This window comes from Camelus dromedarius, chromosome 23 (assembly GCF_036321535.1).
Source record: "Camelus dromedarius isolate mCamDro1 chromosome 23, mCamDro1.pat, whole genome shotgun sequence".
Classification (NCBI taxonomy): Eukaryota; Metazoa; Chordata; class Mammalia; order Artiodactyla; family Camelidae; genus Camelus; species Camelus dromedarius.
Genome location: NC_087458.1, coordinates 23,587,425 through 23,602,411, shown reverse-complemented (window position 1 = coordinate 23,602,411; position 14,987 = coordinate 23,587,425). Strand labels below are relative to the sequence as shown.

The window sequence follows — 14,987 nt, the reverse complement described above, 5'->3', positions numbered from 1 at the left end:
AAATGGAATCCAACAATATATTAAAAGAGTATACACCATGATCAAGTGGGATTTGTCCCAGGGATGCAAGAATTTTTCAATATCTGCAAATCAATCAATGTGATAAACCACATTAACAAATTGAAGATGAAAAAACTTTTGACAAAATTCTACACCCATTTATGATAAAAATTCTCCAGAAAGTGGGCATAGATGGAACATACTTCAAAATAATAAAGGCCATATATGACAAGCCCATAGTTAATACCATCATCAATGGTGAAAAGCTGAAATCATTTCCTCTAAGATCAGGAACAAGACAAGGGTGCCAACTCTCGCCACTTTTATTCAACATAGTATTGGTAGTCCTAGCCACAGCAATCAGACAAGAAAAAGAAATAAAAGAAATCCAAAATGGAAAGGAAGAAGTAAAACTGTCACTTGTTTGCAGATGATATGATATGATACATAGAAAATCCTAAAGATGTCACCAGAAAACTATTAGAGCTCATCAAAGGAATTCAGTAAAGCTGCAGAATACAAAATACACAGAAATCCGTTGCATTTACATACACTAACAACAAACTATCAGACAGAAAAATGAAGGAAATAATCCCATTTATAATCACATCAAAAATAAAATACCTAAGAATAAACCGATCTAAGAAGGTAAAAAGATCTGTACTTGGAAAACTATAAGACACTCATGAAAGAAATTGAAGACAACACAAACAGACGGAAAGATATACTGTGTTCTTGGATTAGAAGAAACAATATAGTTAAATTAGCCATAATACCCAAGGTAATCTACAGATTCAGTGTGATCCCTATCAAAATACTAATGGTATTTTTCACAGAATTAGAACAAATAATTTAAAAATTAGTATGGAAACATAAAGGACTCCAAATAGTCAGAACAATCTTGAGAAAGAAGAACAAAGCTAGAGGAATCACACTCCCTGATTTCAAACAATACTACAAAGCTACAGTAATCCCAGCACGGAACTGGGCCAAAAACAGACACACAGACCAATGGAATAGAATAGAAAGAACCATGTACTTATGGTCAGAAATAAACCCATGCACTTATGGTCAATTAATCTATAACAAAGGAGAACAGACAGTTTTTTCAATAAGTGGTGCTGGGAAAACCAGACATCTACATATAAAAGAATGAAATTAGAGCATTCTCTAATACCATACACAAAAATAAACTCAAGATAGATTAAAGACCTAAATGTAAGACTGTATGCTACAAAAACTCCTAGAGGAAAACACAGGCAGAATACTCTTTGACATAAATCAGCGATATTTTTTTGGATCCATCTCCTAAAGTAAAGGAAATAAAAGCAAAAATAAACAAATGAGACCTAATTAAACCTAAAAGCTTTTGCAAGGCAAAAGAAACCATTGACAAAACAAAGAGACAACCTACTGAATGGGAGAAGATATTTGCAAATGATATGACCAATAAGGGATTAATATCCAGCACATACAAACAGCTCATACAACTCAACATCAAAAAACCAAATAATCCAATTAAAAAATGGGCAGAAGAACTGAATAGACATTTTTCCAAAGAAGAGATGCAGATGGCCAAGAGGCACAGGGAAAGATGCTAAATATCACTAATTATCAGGGAAATACAAATCACATCCACAATGAGATACCACCTCACACCTGTCAGAATGGCGATCATCAAAAAGAACACGAACAACAAATGTTGGTGAGGATGTGGAGAAAAGGAAACCCTCCTGCACTGCTGGTGGAAATGTAAATTGGTGCAGCCACTGTAGAAAACAGTATGGAGGTTTCTCAAAAAACCAAAAATATAACTACCATATTTATTACTCAGCAATTCCACTCCTGGGTATACATCTGAAAAAAACAAAAACACCAATTCAAAAAGACACATGATTCCCAATGTTCAAAGCAGCATTATTTACAATTGCCAGGATATGGAAGCAACCTAAGTGTCTATCAACAGATGAATGGATAAAGAAGATGTGGTGTGTATACACACATACAATGGAATACTACTCATCCATTAAAACATTTTTTTGCCATTTCCAGCAACATGGATGGACTTGGAGGGCATTATGCTAAGTAAAATAATTCAGGGGAAGACAAAATACTGTATAATATCACCCATATGTGGAATCTGAAAAACACAACAAACTACTGGATATAACAAAAAAGCAGCAGGCTCACAGATAATAGAGAACAAAGCAGTAGTTACCAGTGGCGGGGAAGGGGCAATACAGGGATGGGGGAGTGGGAGGTACAAACTGTTGGGTATAGCATAAGCTCAAGGATGTACTGCACAACGATATAGCTAGTATTTTGCAATAACTGTAAATGGAAAGTAACCTTTAAAAATTGTATAAAAATTTTTAAAAAACACTAAATTGAAAAGATATGTGCACACCAATGTTCACTGTGGCAGCACTGTTTTTAACAGCCAAGACACGGAAGTAACTTCAGTATATCTATTGACAGATGAATGGATGAAGACGTGGTATGTGCATGTATATGTATGTATGTTTGTGTGTAACACACACACACAAGAATATAACTTAGCCATTAAAAAAATGAAATCTTGCCATTTGTGGCAATATGGACGGATCTAGAGGGTATTATGCTAAGCGAAATTAAGTCAGACAGAGAATGACAAATACACCATGATCTCACTTATATAGGGAACCTATAAAGAAAACAAACAAATAAAACAAAATGAAAAGAGACTCACAGATACAGAAAATAAAGAAGTGGATGCCAGAGAAGAGGGAACAAAACAGGTGAAGGGGATTAAGAGGTACAAACCTCCAGTTATAAAATAAATAAGTCATGGGGATGTAATATACAGCATAAGGAATATGGTGAATAATACTGTAATAACTTTGTATGGGGACAGATGGTTACCAGAGTTATGGGGATCATTTCATTATGTATGTAAATGTCAAAACACTACAGCAGTACACCTGAAAAGAACATAACATTGTACCTCAACTAGACTTCAATAAAAAATAAATAATAAACTGAAATTTACAGATGTTTAATATAAAACAAAGCATTTAAAGATCCAATGAAATGGTACTGGCATTGGTTATAAAATTAAACGGTCTGATGGTAGGAGGACACCTTAGGGGTATTACGGTTTACCAGCAATGCTTGTACCTTGCTGAGTATAGGTATAGCTGAGAAGTACAAAAATACTTTTCTGTTACAGCTAGCCCTAGCCAAATCGAGAAGCTGGCAAGGTTTCCTTTATGTATCTCTAGCTTCATAACTTTGAAGGGAGAAAGCATCGGATATCAATTACACTTAGTGGCCAATTTTATGCTCCCCTAAGTGGACGCTAGCCCTTTAAAACGTTTATCTCTAAGTGTGAGATGAAAGGTGTTAAGCCTCGACTCCCCCGTTAAAGCAGAAGAAAAATTTCTTGACTTGGAGAAGATGGCCATATAGTACACCACCTATAAGAATGAACTATAATTGGGTTCATCCTGTCCTCTCTCTCAAACAACCCTCTTCTCCCGGGCGGGATAAGTTGGAATCTCCACCAGTGAGCACTGCTGCAAACCTATTTCTTAGGAATGACCATAGACTGAAGAGGGTTTCCATCATGCTCTGATTCTTTCAAGTTTAGGGTCTTGGCAATATTCCCTGCTGTGTCTGCTCCCTTTTCCTCCAGATGTCTGCTTTCTATCCCCCTCAAGGAGTCATACCTAACCTTATTCCTTTTTTCTCTTCTCTAAATTTTATATTTTCTGGGGTATTTCTCATTAAAAGACTTAAAAATTATACCCATTCTGACTACAAAATGATTTAAAGGTAGAAGTAATATTTAATATCCTCAGAATATAATTTTTGTTTTCTGACATTCCTATGTTTATTATACCATTTTACCTCTGGTAGTAATATTTTGATAGACACATAGTATGAATACATTCATATATTACATATTCATACATATATGAATATAAAAATGTACTCTTTATTAAAAGAAGTATCACTGCAGGGTGATCCTATTATGGATTTTAACTCCACGCAGATGATCAGGAGAGAGAAGGGAGAAAGATGAATAAAGAATCTTTAAGCAGCAGAGGAAACTTTAAGTGTCCTGGAATACAACAGCAACAAGAATACAGAGACTGAAATGGTATTGTAACTTGGGTGCTATGAATTCAAATGGATTATTTCACCGCTAAGACTGAGATTCCTAGGCCGGTCAGTTGTCACTGTGCCACAATAAAGTCGGTATCTTGTAAAATTAGACTGGTCATTTGAACTGACTGTGGTGAACACTTAGAAGGGCAACTGATGCACCACACAGCAACCTGTCTGTGAGCAAACGCAGGCCACTGAGAAACCATTCCTTGCTAGGTTTTTTTTTTTTTTTTGTCAGCCTTGAAGGCACAAAAGGTGCTGATGTCCATAAGGAAAACATTGACCAAAATGGGTTCCGAATATTTTAACCAGTTATTTAGACAAATAGTTCTCAACCCTGGTTGCATGTTAGAATCACTTGAAAAGGTTTTAAAAATGCAGAAGACTGGGTTCTAGTCCAGAGACTTTGATTTAACCGGTCTAGGTAGCCCAGGAAGTAGTGGGGTTTTTCTTGTTTTTTGGTTTTTTTTGAAGTTCCTTAGATGATTTTTATGGATAGCCAAGTTGAAAACCACTGGTTTGGACAATGAATGTTTTCTGGTCTTTCTCTTCCTTAAGCGGGTATGAAGCTTTCTGTCTCTTTGTTTAACTTGGAAAAAACAAAGATCTTTTTGAGGATTTTGTTCAAAACAGAGACCAATACCAACTGAGCCTGATACCGCAATACTTCAGAATGGGTGTAACATTTCTTTTTTTTTTTTTTAACAGGAATTTAACTTAGTCTACATTTATTCTTCTAAAGCTTTACTTTCTTTTAAAAACAACGCAGAGATTTCATCTTTTGACAGTCTTTAGTATCTGGTATATAAGACTGGAAATGCTCAGGTGTCACTGTGACAAGAACACAAGGAGGGTTACACAGGAATAGTTCAGCTATGCTTTCTGGTTGTCTTGGCATATATTTTAGTGCCTGAATTCTTTCAGAGCCAAGCCCGAAGCTAATACAAATGAAGCAGCTGCGACTGCATTGTGTTACATTCATATGGAAGGGCAACTCAGACCACTGTGTTATGGAAATGAGGACACGGAGCGGAGCACCTGGCCGGGAACACAAGCGGCTTTCTTTTAGCCAAAGCTAAATGGATAGCATCGTCTAAGGAGAAGTGATACAAAAATCATAAATATCCATAGTCACTTTATAAATAGAATATTAAAGAAAGAAGCCTGTTCCAAAAACTCAGGCAAGGTGAAACAAATATATACAATTACAAAATGTTAGCACATTCACTTTCTGAATTACATTTAAGCACCTGGATAACTTTTCATTAGTTTACTCATTTCTTCCCGATCACTCTTGTAATACCATTTAAATGCAGTTTTAACAACATATAATATACAATGGCTATTTAATGGAAAACACAAATATGACAAAGGCAGAAAGTCTAGAAGGATGTTGAAGAAAAAAATGAAAAATAGGAGCTTCAAAAGAGGCCAAAATGTTCAAATGGCTAAAATTGTTCTTGAAGAACCTAGCATTCAAAACCCAGATCTGCAAAAGCATCATGAGCTTACACATATTTATGACATCTAGGGGACTCAAAGAAATATCCACGGAGATAAATCATTAAATAAAGAATCCCATCCAGTTTCACTTCCTATAAGTAGAAATCACATACACTATATACGTAAAACACCATAGCCCTGAATTTCAAATATAAATTAAGATCTATGTTGACGAAAGAAATCTGTTTTGACAGGTATTCCTCGTTTACTCCAAATGATCTCTTAGTGATTACTCAGTGGTTCTGTGATCCATTTAACTAGAGGTATCTGTAATACCAAGAGAGCAGGTGTGAGTTATACTCACTTGATTCTGGCTCTTAGATAATTCATGTATATTTTATCCATTCAACAATTATTTGTTGAGTGTTTCCTATGTGCAAGGTACTTGTGCTGCCACTGGGGCAGCTACAAAGATAAGTAGGATAGATATTTATATCTAATGAGGGACACAGACCTACAAACCAACCACAATTGGAATTAAAATAAAGAAATATTGAATGTGAAGGAAGAACAGAAAACGTACCCTTCAGATCTCTGCTTTTCTTATGGCTACGACTAGATAAAAATACAAATACACTAAAACATTGCTAAAAGCCAAGACCCTGCCTTAATCCATAGGTTCAATGGTCATATAAGTTCCCTCTTTTATTTCTTATGTTCTTATTTTTAAACTTATTGACTCTGCTGTCTAATACCTGCATAAAGACGGCTTAGACTAAGTAAGGAAAATACATGAATATAATGCTTACTCATTATCCATTTTAAGTTTTAAAAAATATAAATTTGGGTGAATGAGGAAGATACGTAACAGCTGAAAGGTTTTAGGCTTCCCTGCTTTGGGCTCACTGCTACAGTTATTCCTTGGGTCCTTTCTGCCTTATCTAGCAGCAGTCAGCAGGATTTAAGCAGCTCTTACCCACTGGCTTCTAGGGATCTCCTAAGGTGAACCAGTCCTCTACAATTACCAGCAGTGTTAGCTGATAGACAGCGGTGGGTGCTGGACTGGCCATCTACGGAACGACAGTCAGTGAAAGCAAGAAGAGTCATCTGGGATAGAGTCAAGTAATTTAGCAGTACTTCACAGTATTTATATATAACTTGGTTTAGCTATTGAGCCAAGACAAGTATTTCAGTTAAACCAATTTCTAATGCTTTAGTGGCTAGCAAAATTTAGTTAAGCTTGACAACAAACCCACTCACAGTTTTGCCCCAACCTACCTCTCAACCCACTCTCTTGCCATTTTTGCCTGCACCCTTTTCAATTTTTGCCTCACTGAACCCTTTCTATGTTCCCTAGAAGCATGAGTCACCTTATAAAGTATGTCTTCCCAAAATGCAACTCCCTCAGCCTGGAATACTCTCCTTTCTCTGTCAACTACTTTCATTCAGCCTTTGAAACTCAGCTGAAATACTGGCTCCTTGACAAAGCCTTGGCTTACACAGTGCATTGTTAAAAACCTGTGTCACCATGATCATCTACCTCCTTAGGAATCTGGTCATTTTTCTGTCTCCTGCTATTAGACTATAAGTTCTCTGGGATGGAAATTCTGTTGTATTCATTTCTGTTTCCTCAGTACCAAGTAGAGTGCCAAGAAAGTATCAATACTTTCATCAATATCAACTGGTGAATCACCAATACTTTGCCCAAAGTATGCATTCAATAAGTGTGTCACTGTCAATGATTTCCATCAGAGCTTGTTAAAATCTATATCATCAGCCCTCAGTAAGCCTGAACCCAGAGCTAGGAAGAATAGGGCCCTTTTGGAGAGTCCACGATTAGCTATCTTTTGAGTCTTCCTGATGGGTAAGCTGTTTACCATAGTAAAGGCACTTGAATCCTAGAACCACAAGTGCTTCTGCCTAAATCTCATTTCTGCCCCTTTATAACATTAATTTGGAAATGATCTTTGAGATACTACGTAAGTAACTGATAGTTAAATATCTCAAAGTTTCGTTCTTTTTTGTACTGCTTTCCCATATTCAGAAAGTCCTTTGTGATGTTTATTACAAAAATATTTTGTGTTGATCTAAAAACTAGACATACTTCTTCCTGCATTACATTTAAGTGATGTAAGTCACATTAGGTATTGGTATTATATGGAAATTTAAAAAATACAATGTGCTTCCATAGACATCCCAAGTACTTCAGTGCCTCATTTAGCCAGCATATTTGTTTCTCTTAAAAGAATATAAATTATTTATCCAGCATTATCAAGGAGTGAGGTATTTCACAAACAAGATTTTTCTGGATAACAAGTGTTATAAAGCCTCACATATTTTTAAGATTTTTAAATATTCTCAACGGATCTATATCACACAACATTACACAGTTCCACTTTGTAAAAAGTCCAATACAAACAATATAATTTCACTTTTCCTTGATGATTCAGGATTATTATTATCAATGTCAATTACCGCACTATGTATCACTCATCCTGTAATACAATGGTACCCTTAAGGACTATTGATAAGTATAAGGCTATCTGCCTTTCCCCTAAGTGGATCCAGATTGTTTTTATGACTCTGTTTTTCCTTTTCTCTGCCTCTTGCCTCTACTCACTGCCATTTTTTTTTTAATTGCCATCAGTGTGTTCTAACGGTTATTCTTCCAAACAATTGTCTAGGTGAAGGCTTATGAATGGCTAAATTCTCCTTGAGAGCTAAATGCATGGGCTTTGTGACTGTAATTTGCTAGTCAGAGGCCCCTTCGTTCCCTCAATATTTCTAAATCCACATGGTGGCTGAATCTGTCAAAAGAATAACAAATGAATAAATAGTCTGTAAGAAATGCTAGTCTTATGTACATGCATCATTGGCTTATTACTTTTACTCACATAATTAGTCTTATTATTAAGGTAAACCTTAAATTAGCTATCAATTTATTGTTTAAATATAAATGAAAATTGAAAATTGATATTGCTAAGTAATTCAAGTTTTAAATATCCAGCCATGAACTTCAGATTCAATATAGGAAGTACTTCAATGTTACTACATTGCAGAGGTATATTCTTCTTCAGCTAGTGATGTTAAAAAAAAAAAACAAAACCCAACAACTTAAGAATTCACCATTCTATTTTAGATGATGGTAGAAAACTTCAAATTCTAAATCAAACCTTTTCACCAAACTCTGTATATAGATAGTTAGCTTCACTATATTTGACTTGTTTCATGAGGAAAACAAGAAGGGGAAGGGAGAGAAAAAAATGCTTTTTTCATTCATTAAAATAAATTTTAAATAATTATGTCTAGAGAACAAAGAAATTTAGTAAAAGGCATGAAGTCTCATATTTTAAAATTCCTGTCACAATTTGGTTAGACTATTAATCCAGCACTTGTTTGTGATCTTTAAAAATGAGAAAATTTGTAAAAATTTCAAAGGTGTCACAGTAAAAGATACCTACAAACTCTACAAGGCACTGAGATATAAAAAGGGGAAATCTTGGTTCTCAGGATTAATGCAAAATAAAACATTCACTTTGATTAACTTACAAGTGAAAGCCAGCTTATACAACTCAAAATACCAGTTCTACTTAAAAGGTCATCCTAACTTAAAAAAATAGTATTGGAATAAATAAATAAAGAATATAACATATTAACTTGACTGAAATAAAAGAAAAAAAAACTTTCTCTCCCCCTATAGAAAAGGCTATTTCTACTTTATACTGATTTCTGCTATATCTACAATAATGATCAACTTCACGGATGTAATTCTTTTCAAGTTTAAAAACAATGAATTTTAGGGCGGGGGAGGGTACAGCTCAGTGGTAGATTACATGCTTAGCATGCATGAGGTCCTCGGTTCAACCCTCAGTACCTCCATAAATAATAAATTTTTAAAAACAATTTTAATAAAAAATATGATTAGAAAGTAACTATACTTTTTAATCAATAAACAAAGAAAATGGATGAATTAAAATCTGGGTTATTCCAAGTCATGTCAAAAAGGTCCAAACTGGGGCTGCAACTGGTGGTCAGCTGACCTAATCACTTCCAGCCTTTCCATCTCAGCATTTTTTTATATTTAATATCACTTCTCAGTACTGCCTAGTCAGTTTAAGGGGTATTTTTAACTGGGATATTTCTTCAAGGGTATTTCTTAAGCACTTTCATGGTCATCTAAAAGATGGCTTAGGAAAAGCACAAGCCAGGTTTCAGGCTTAGATCTCCTGTCTAATTCTCTGCTAATTTGCTGTGCAACTTTATGAGTCTCATCCTTCTCTGCTTAAGCTTCACTACTAAAAAAAGTTACACCCCATCCTTTAAGAAAAAAAAAATACTATCAGCATCTTTATAAAACTGTGATAGGTTTTACCTAGTAACATGATAAAAGGACATCTTACAAAGATTTGCACTCTATAGTTCAGAGAGATTTGAATTTAATGTGTTTAGATACATATTTTGGAAATACTCCATATGTAAAAATAATATTCCCTAAAATCTAAAAAAACCTTATTATTGAAAACAGTGGACTTTAACCATAGTTAATCTATGTAAGTTGATAACTCTGTCCTTTAACCTCAGTATTGCAAAGAAATTCTTGAGAAGAAAAATGTTTTGATTTCTTAGCAACTGCATCTAACTCTAAGAATAAAGGAGAAAAGTAAAATAATCATTTAGAGAAGAGAAACACTTACTGGTACTTTGAAGGGTGAGGTATTTGCAGTGTCCATAGAATTGGGTTTCTCTGATGTACTGGTCCCTGAGATACTCCGTCTGCGGGGGGACCTTTCTGCTGGCACCTCTGGTAAAGAAGAAAGAAACATAATTAAAAACTCTAATTAAGGATCTTTCACTAACCTGTAAAATTATTTTTTTCCCCACACAAAAAATCCTTTTGCTTTAAAGATGCATTACATTCTATATTCACATAATCTGTCTCTTTATTTCTAAAGAGATACTATCAAGGTACTGGGGAGACTTGGTCACCGTCAGGAATCTCCTTTAGCTTAAATCTTTATCTATGCATGTAAAAAAGTAATTTCCTCTGAGTTATGTTTAATATCCCTAAGCTCTTAATATTTGTATCTCACAGTGTATGAATCTACTTCTCTATGTCAGCAATATAGGAGTTAATAGAATCCAATGAAATTTTTTTATACTCTTGTGAACAAAATAGAGTCTAGTGTTGCACATGATTTGATGGTGTCTGCACAAAGGTCAAAGTTCAGTTCTGTGCAGATAAGATGATTCACCAGCCTGCAACCAAAGGTCTGTGAGAAAACTAAAAGCTGCTGCTAGGATAAAATAACATATATGCCTATGCAGATATAAAAATAGATCAGCTTCTCCTTGCTCTGGCAATATGACCTCACTAAGATCTTACTCTGGAATCCTAAATCTGTTCAAACTGACCTAACAAGCTTCAGATTTCTCAGATGATGTGGTATTCTCCAATTTAATCACTATATACTATATTAAGGTTACATTTAAAATTTTTTTCATAGAGTGATACATATATATATGCATATATATGCACATCCACACACACACACAGATGATAGATATATACATATTATACCTTTATCACAACTGCTTCCCATCTCCACTTCAACTGACAGACATATAGGAATCCAGCTTCTCAGATAACATTAGACAATCTCAACATGGACAAGGAAAAAAAAAATACATCCTAAAAAAAGTATTCTGTGTTATCTTCCAGATCTTAAAAAATAAGGAGTAAATCGTGACTCCGGAGACTGACATTTTGATTCCTGCTGTTCTCCCTTTAAAAGACAGATGCAGTTTAAACTTCCATTTCTGGCCTCCTGGCCCCTGGGATCCGTGCTACTTCCACTTAAGAGCAAGCGTTTTTTCTCTCGCTCCCTCCCTGTGTCTTGCTCTCCCCCTCCCTCTCTACAGCTTGCAGAGAGAGCAAGGGAGAAAGAAACATACAGGACTGCAGCTATTCAATCAATCGTTCCGACTGCACATCCTCATTAGTTACTTTCAGGCTATTAGCAGACGCCCAACCGCTGCCTCCCCTCAGTTACAGCAAATTTCACTGTATTACACTAAAGCTGCAGCAAGAAAAAAACATTTACTGAAATTTATATTCAGCTAGTGCCAAAAGGACACCATTTTACACGGACCCAGTAATGCACAGAAATCAATCCCTCCCAGGAAAATCCAGCTGGAAGTGCTTACCCTATTACTATCTTTGCATGCTGGACACTAATTTTCTTCCCATGACTAAACATTTCTTCACTGTGACATCCTGACTGGTAAGACATAAGCCAAATGACAATATGCCTAATGACTGAGAGGTTGAAAACACAGCGTCTTATACGCCTGCAGTACAGGAAAGTTCCATGCTATCACTGTGTTTTAAAATTAAGATCAATAACTGTAAGTCTCTCAACTTCTCTCTAACCATCACCATCAGTGGTTAAACGAGCCTTAATGCACAAAGCCACTTTCAGAATTAGGCACACATGAATTCTAATGCATATTTCTAAAAAAAAAAAAAAAAAGAGGCAGTATAATTAGCTAAAAATCATGGAAATGGCACAAAGCACTGAATTTAAACACATCAGTTTTGTCAAAGCACACTGAACAACAAGACCTTCAGAATTCAGGAATATGACTTTAAAGGGCGATTATTCAAGTCAGGCAACTCCATGGGGGGTAGGCAGGTGGGGACAGAAGCTAGTGAAAGGAGAGGAAAATCTCATCTTTCCTCTCATAATTACTGATCGCTAGAAGATATATGAGATTGAGTATTACAATATAATATATTTTAATCTCTGAATAAGTGATGGAGAAACCAAATTGGGAGGAAAAATAAGTTCCATTAGCAAGGATAAAATGACCTAGTAAACAGTTTTTCTTAATTTGCAATGTTCTGGCTAAGGGGAAAAAAAAGAAACTTATTTCTTCACTGTCTTCTAAACATCTAATTTTAGTTTTTAGGCATATGAATTCATTAAGTAAATATATTTCAATGCTTTTAGCTATTTAAAATTATTTTGGCTAAAATGAGCAACCACATTTCAAACTCTAACAAATATGTTCTTTGTTGTACTTCTAAAGAAAAAAATTCTTTAGATCCTCTTTCTTTACCATGAAAACAAAATCATAACTCTGATGTAGCTTAAAAAATGTCACTGGGTTCAAAAAGAGGACATTAAGTTATTCTTGAAGGTTGAACAATTGCCATTAAAGAGGGAAAAGTAAGGAAACAACGTATGCTAAATCAACCAGTGGGGTAAGGGAAGGAAGTCTACACTTCTTGACTTTCTCAGACCCCACAACAATGCAACTTATCTGCTAATGCAGAAAAGGCCTTTGAACGTTAAGCTTCTTTAGTTCTCAGAAGATTCATAACTATTTCAAAGCTGAGAAGAATATACACCCCAAGAACCAATGTCCACTTAGAAACAGGGGAGCAGCAACAGCAAGAGCAGAATTAACACCTTGCTACAACAGTCACAGGCTGACCTGCCTTTAAACTAGTCCAGCTACCTTTAACTTTCAATCTCCAAGCAGAGGGAAAGTTGCTACTATGCTCTTACAGCTACATTTCTGCTGATTTGGAAGGAAAATCTGTATCAGTTCCAGTAGGCCAAAATTAGACAGCTCTCTGCCCTACCCCACTCATGCTACACACTACTGTATTATTTTCACCTGCTATAAAAATTAATATTCTTTCATAGTCACAATATTTAATTACAGTCATTTAAAAATATGCTAACTCTCTGAGACAAGAGGCATACAATACTGTTTCGGAAGACAGAGGATTGAAATTGTTTTGTTCACTTTCTCATCCTCTAAAAATACTAATTTTCATCTTCAGATTGAAAGACAAACAACAGTTTTAAAAAAACGCAGTTAAGTTTTAAATTTATCTCTTCATGTCCTTTTCCACTGGGTATGAACTAAGATGAGGTGATGACTTATAATAATGAGAGAACCTCCAATACTGCTCCACATAGGATGATGCACTGAACACAGAGAATATTTGGGTGCTTTTCTTAGCAGCTCTACCGACTATCTGTGTGATTATGTGTAAGCCATTTCAACCTTTCCTGCTCTGGTCTTTATTACTAAGCTGGGTTATTCAGACCAACCAGAGATGAAGACAAGATGAATGAGTTTATATGCTTTAATACAAAATTAGCTTTTTGGAAGAATGGGGCTCTCTAAATCCAAAGTATATTATTATAATGTAATTTCCTTAACATATACATTTTCCTCTGTGTCAATGTGCTTTCTTTGAAACGAGTGGCAAAGAAATTGACACCTGGATGATTCCAGGGACAGAGGCACTTTTGGTGGAAGCTGTGCCTATTCAATGAACAGAACTCATGTGTTCATGCCCTATAGTTTACTTATAGGAAAGCCAACGTAAAAAAAGATAGTTCAGGGAATGAAAAAGAGTAGGACAGGGTAAGGGAGATAAAGAGGTACAGTAATTTTACTACAATAACTATAGGCAGATGCATAGAGGAGGTAAGTGAGAGCCAATACTTAAGTGAAGAGGTCAGCCTTGCAGATTTATCAGGGAGGAACACTGCAGGCAGAGGAGGCCAATACAAAGCCTCTAGGTTAAATGCAGCTGGGAGACCAATGGGACTGGTGTCAGTAAGTGGGGACAAGCAACAGCAAAAGTCTAAGAGGAATTAGGGCATGCGTGCTCAAATCATGCAGGCCTTGGAGGCCTACACATCGGAGCTTTTTACTCTGAAAGAAAAACCAGCTGGTGATATGCGCTTCAGCAAAACACAGAAATCCCGTAGAAATGCCACAGAGATACACTTACTGACACTTCCTTAATTATTTTCTTTTTAGGATTTTGAATAATGGATGTGACTGAAATAATTCTAGAATATTATTATGTTTGGAAAGACAGTAAGGGAAATATTTATCATATTAACTGAGGATTAGGTTCTAAAAGCCTCTGCAAATAAGTTAGATGAGAAAGGTATCAGTTATGTAATGCCATTATGGACGAATATCTATAATCGTCAACTATATTTACTTTTTGTTTAGTCACATGTAACCAAATTTCATATACCACCACGTTATCTATGTGTATACTTAACATAAACAGCAGAGCTTATCATGTCATGAATTCTGACATGTCTATCTCTCACTTTTAGAATGAGTTACCATAGTTTGTTTCTTTTTAGTAGAGGAAATGATTAAAAAAACTTTTTTTTAGGACAAAAAGGTGTACTACAAAACTATTTAAGCACCTCTTTTATGAATAATTTGTCTAGGACAGAAATACTTTTCTATTTTTATGATACTTGGAGCTACTATTGAATGTGTGTTATGTGCTAACCATTGGGTCTAGTTATCTATCTTACTTAATTCTTGGGGCAGCCCCTGAGGTA

The 14,987-nt window shown here is 35.4% G+C and overlaps 1 protein-coding gene across 10 annotated transcripts in view; it reads right to left on the bottom strand.

Annotated features, from left to right (window-relative positions):
• Nucleotides 1-14,987, bottom strand: part of RASAL2 (RAS protein activator like 2) — a 302,791-nt gene that overhangs the window by 72,970 nt on the left and 214,834 nt on the right. For 8 of the 10 annotated variants that reach the window (XM_031435709.2, XM_031435711.2, XM_031435712.2 and 5 more), the window contains one exon: nucleotides 10,287-10,393. In XM_031435709.2, the coding sequence (XP_031291569.1) occupies nucleotides 10,287-10,393 (107 nt within the window). Of the gene's footprint in view, nucleotides 1-10,286; nucleotides 10,394-11,170; nucleotides 11,279-14,987 lie in introns of those variants that run through there. The other 2 variants (XM_031435714.2, XM_064478020.1) reach the window with 2 other exon arrangements.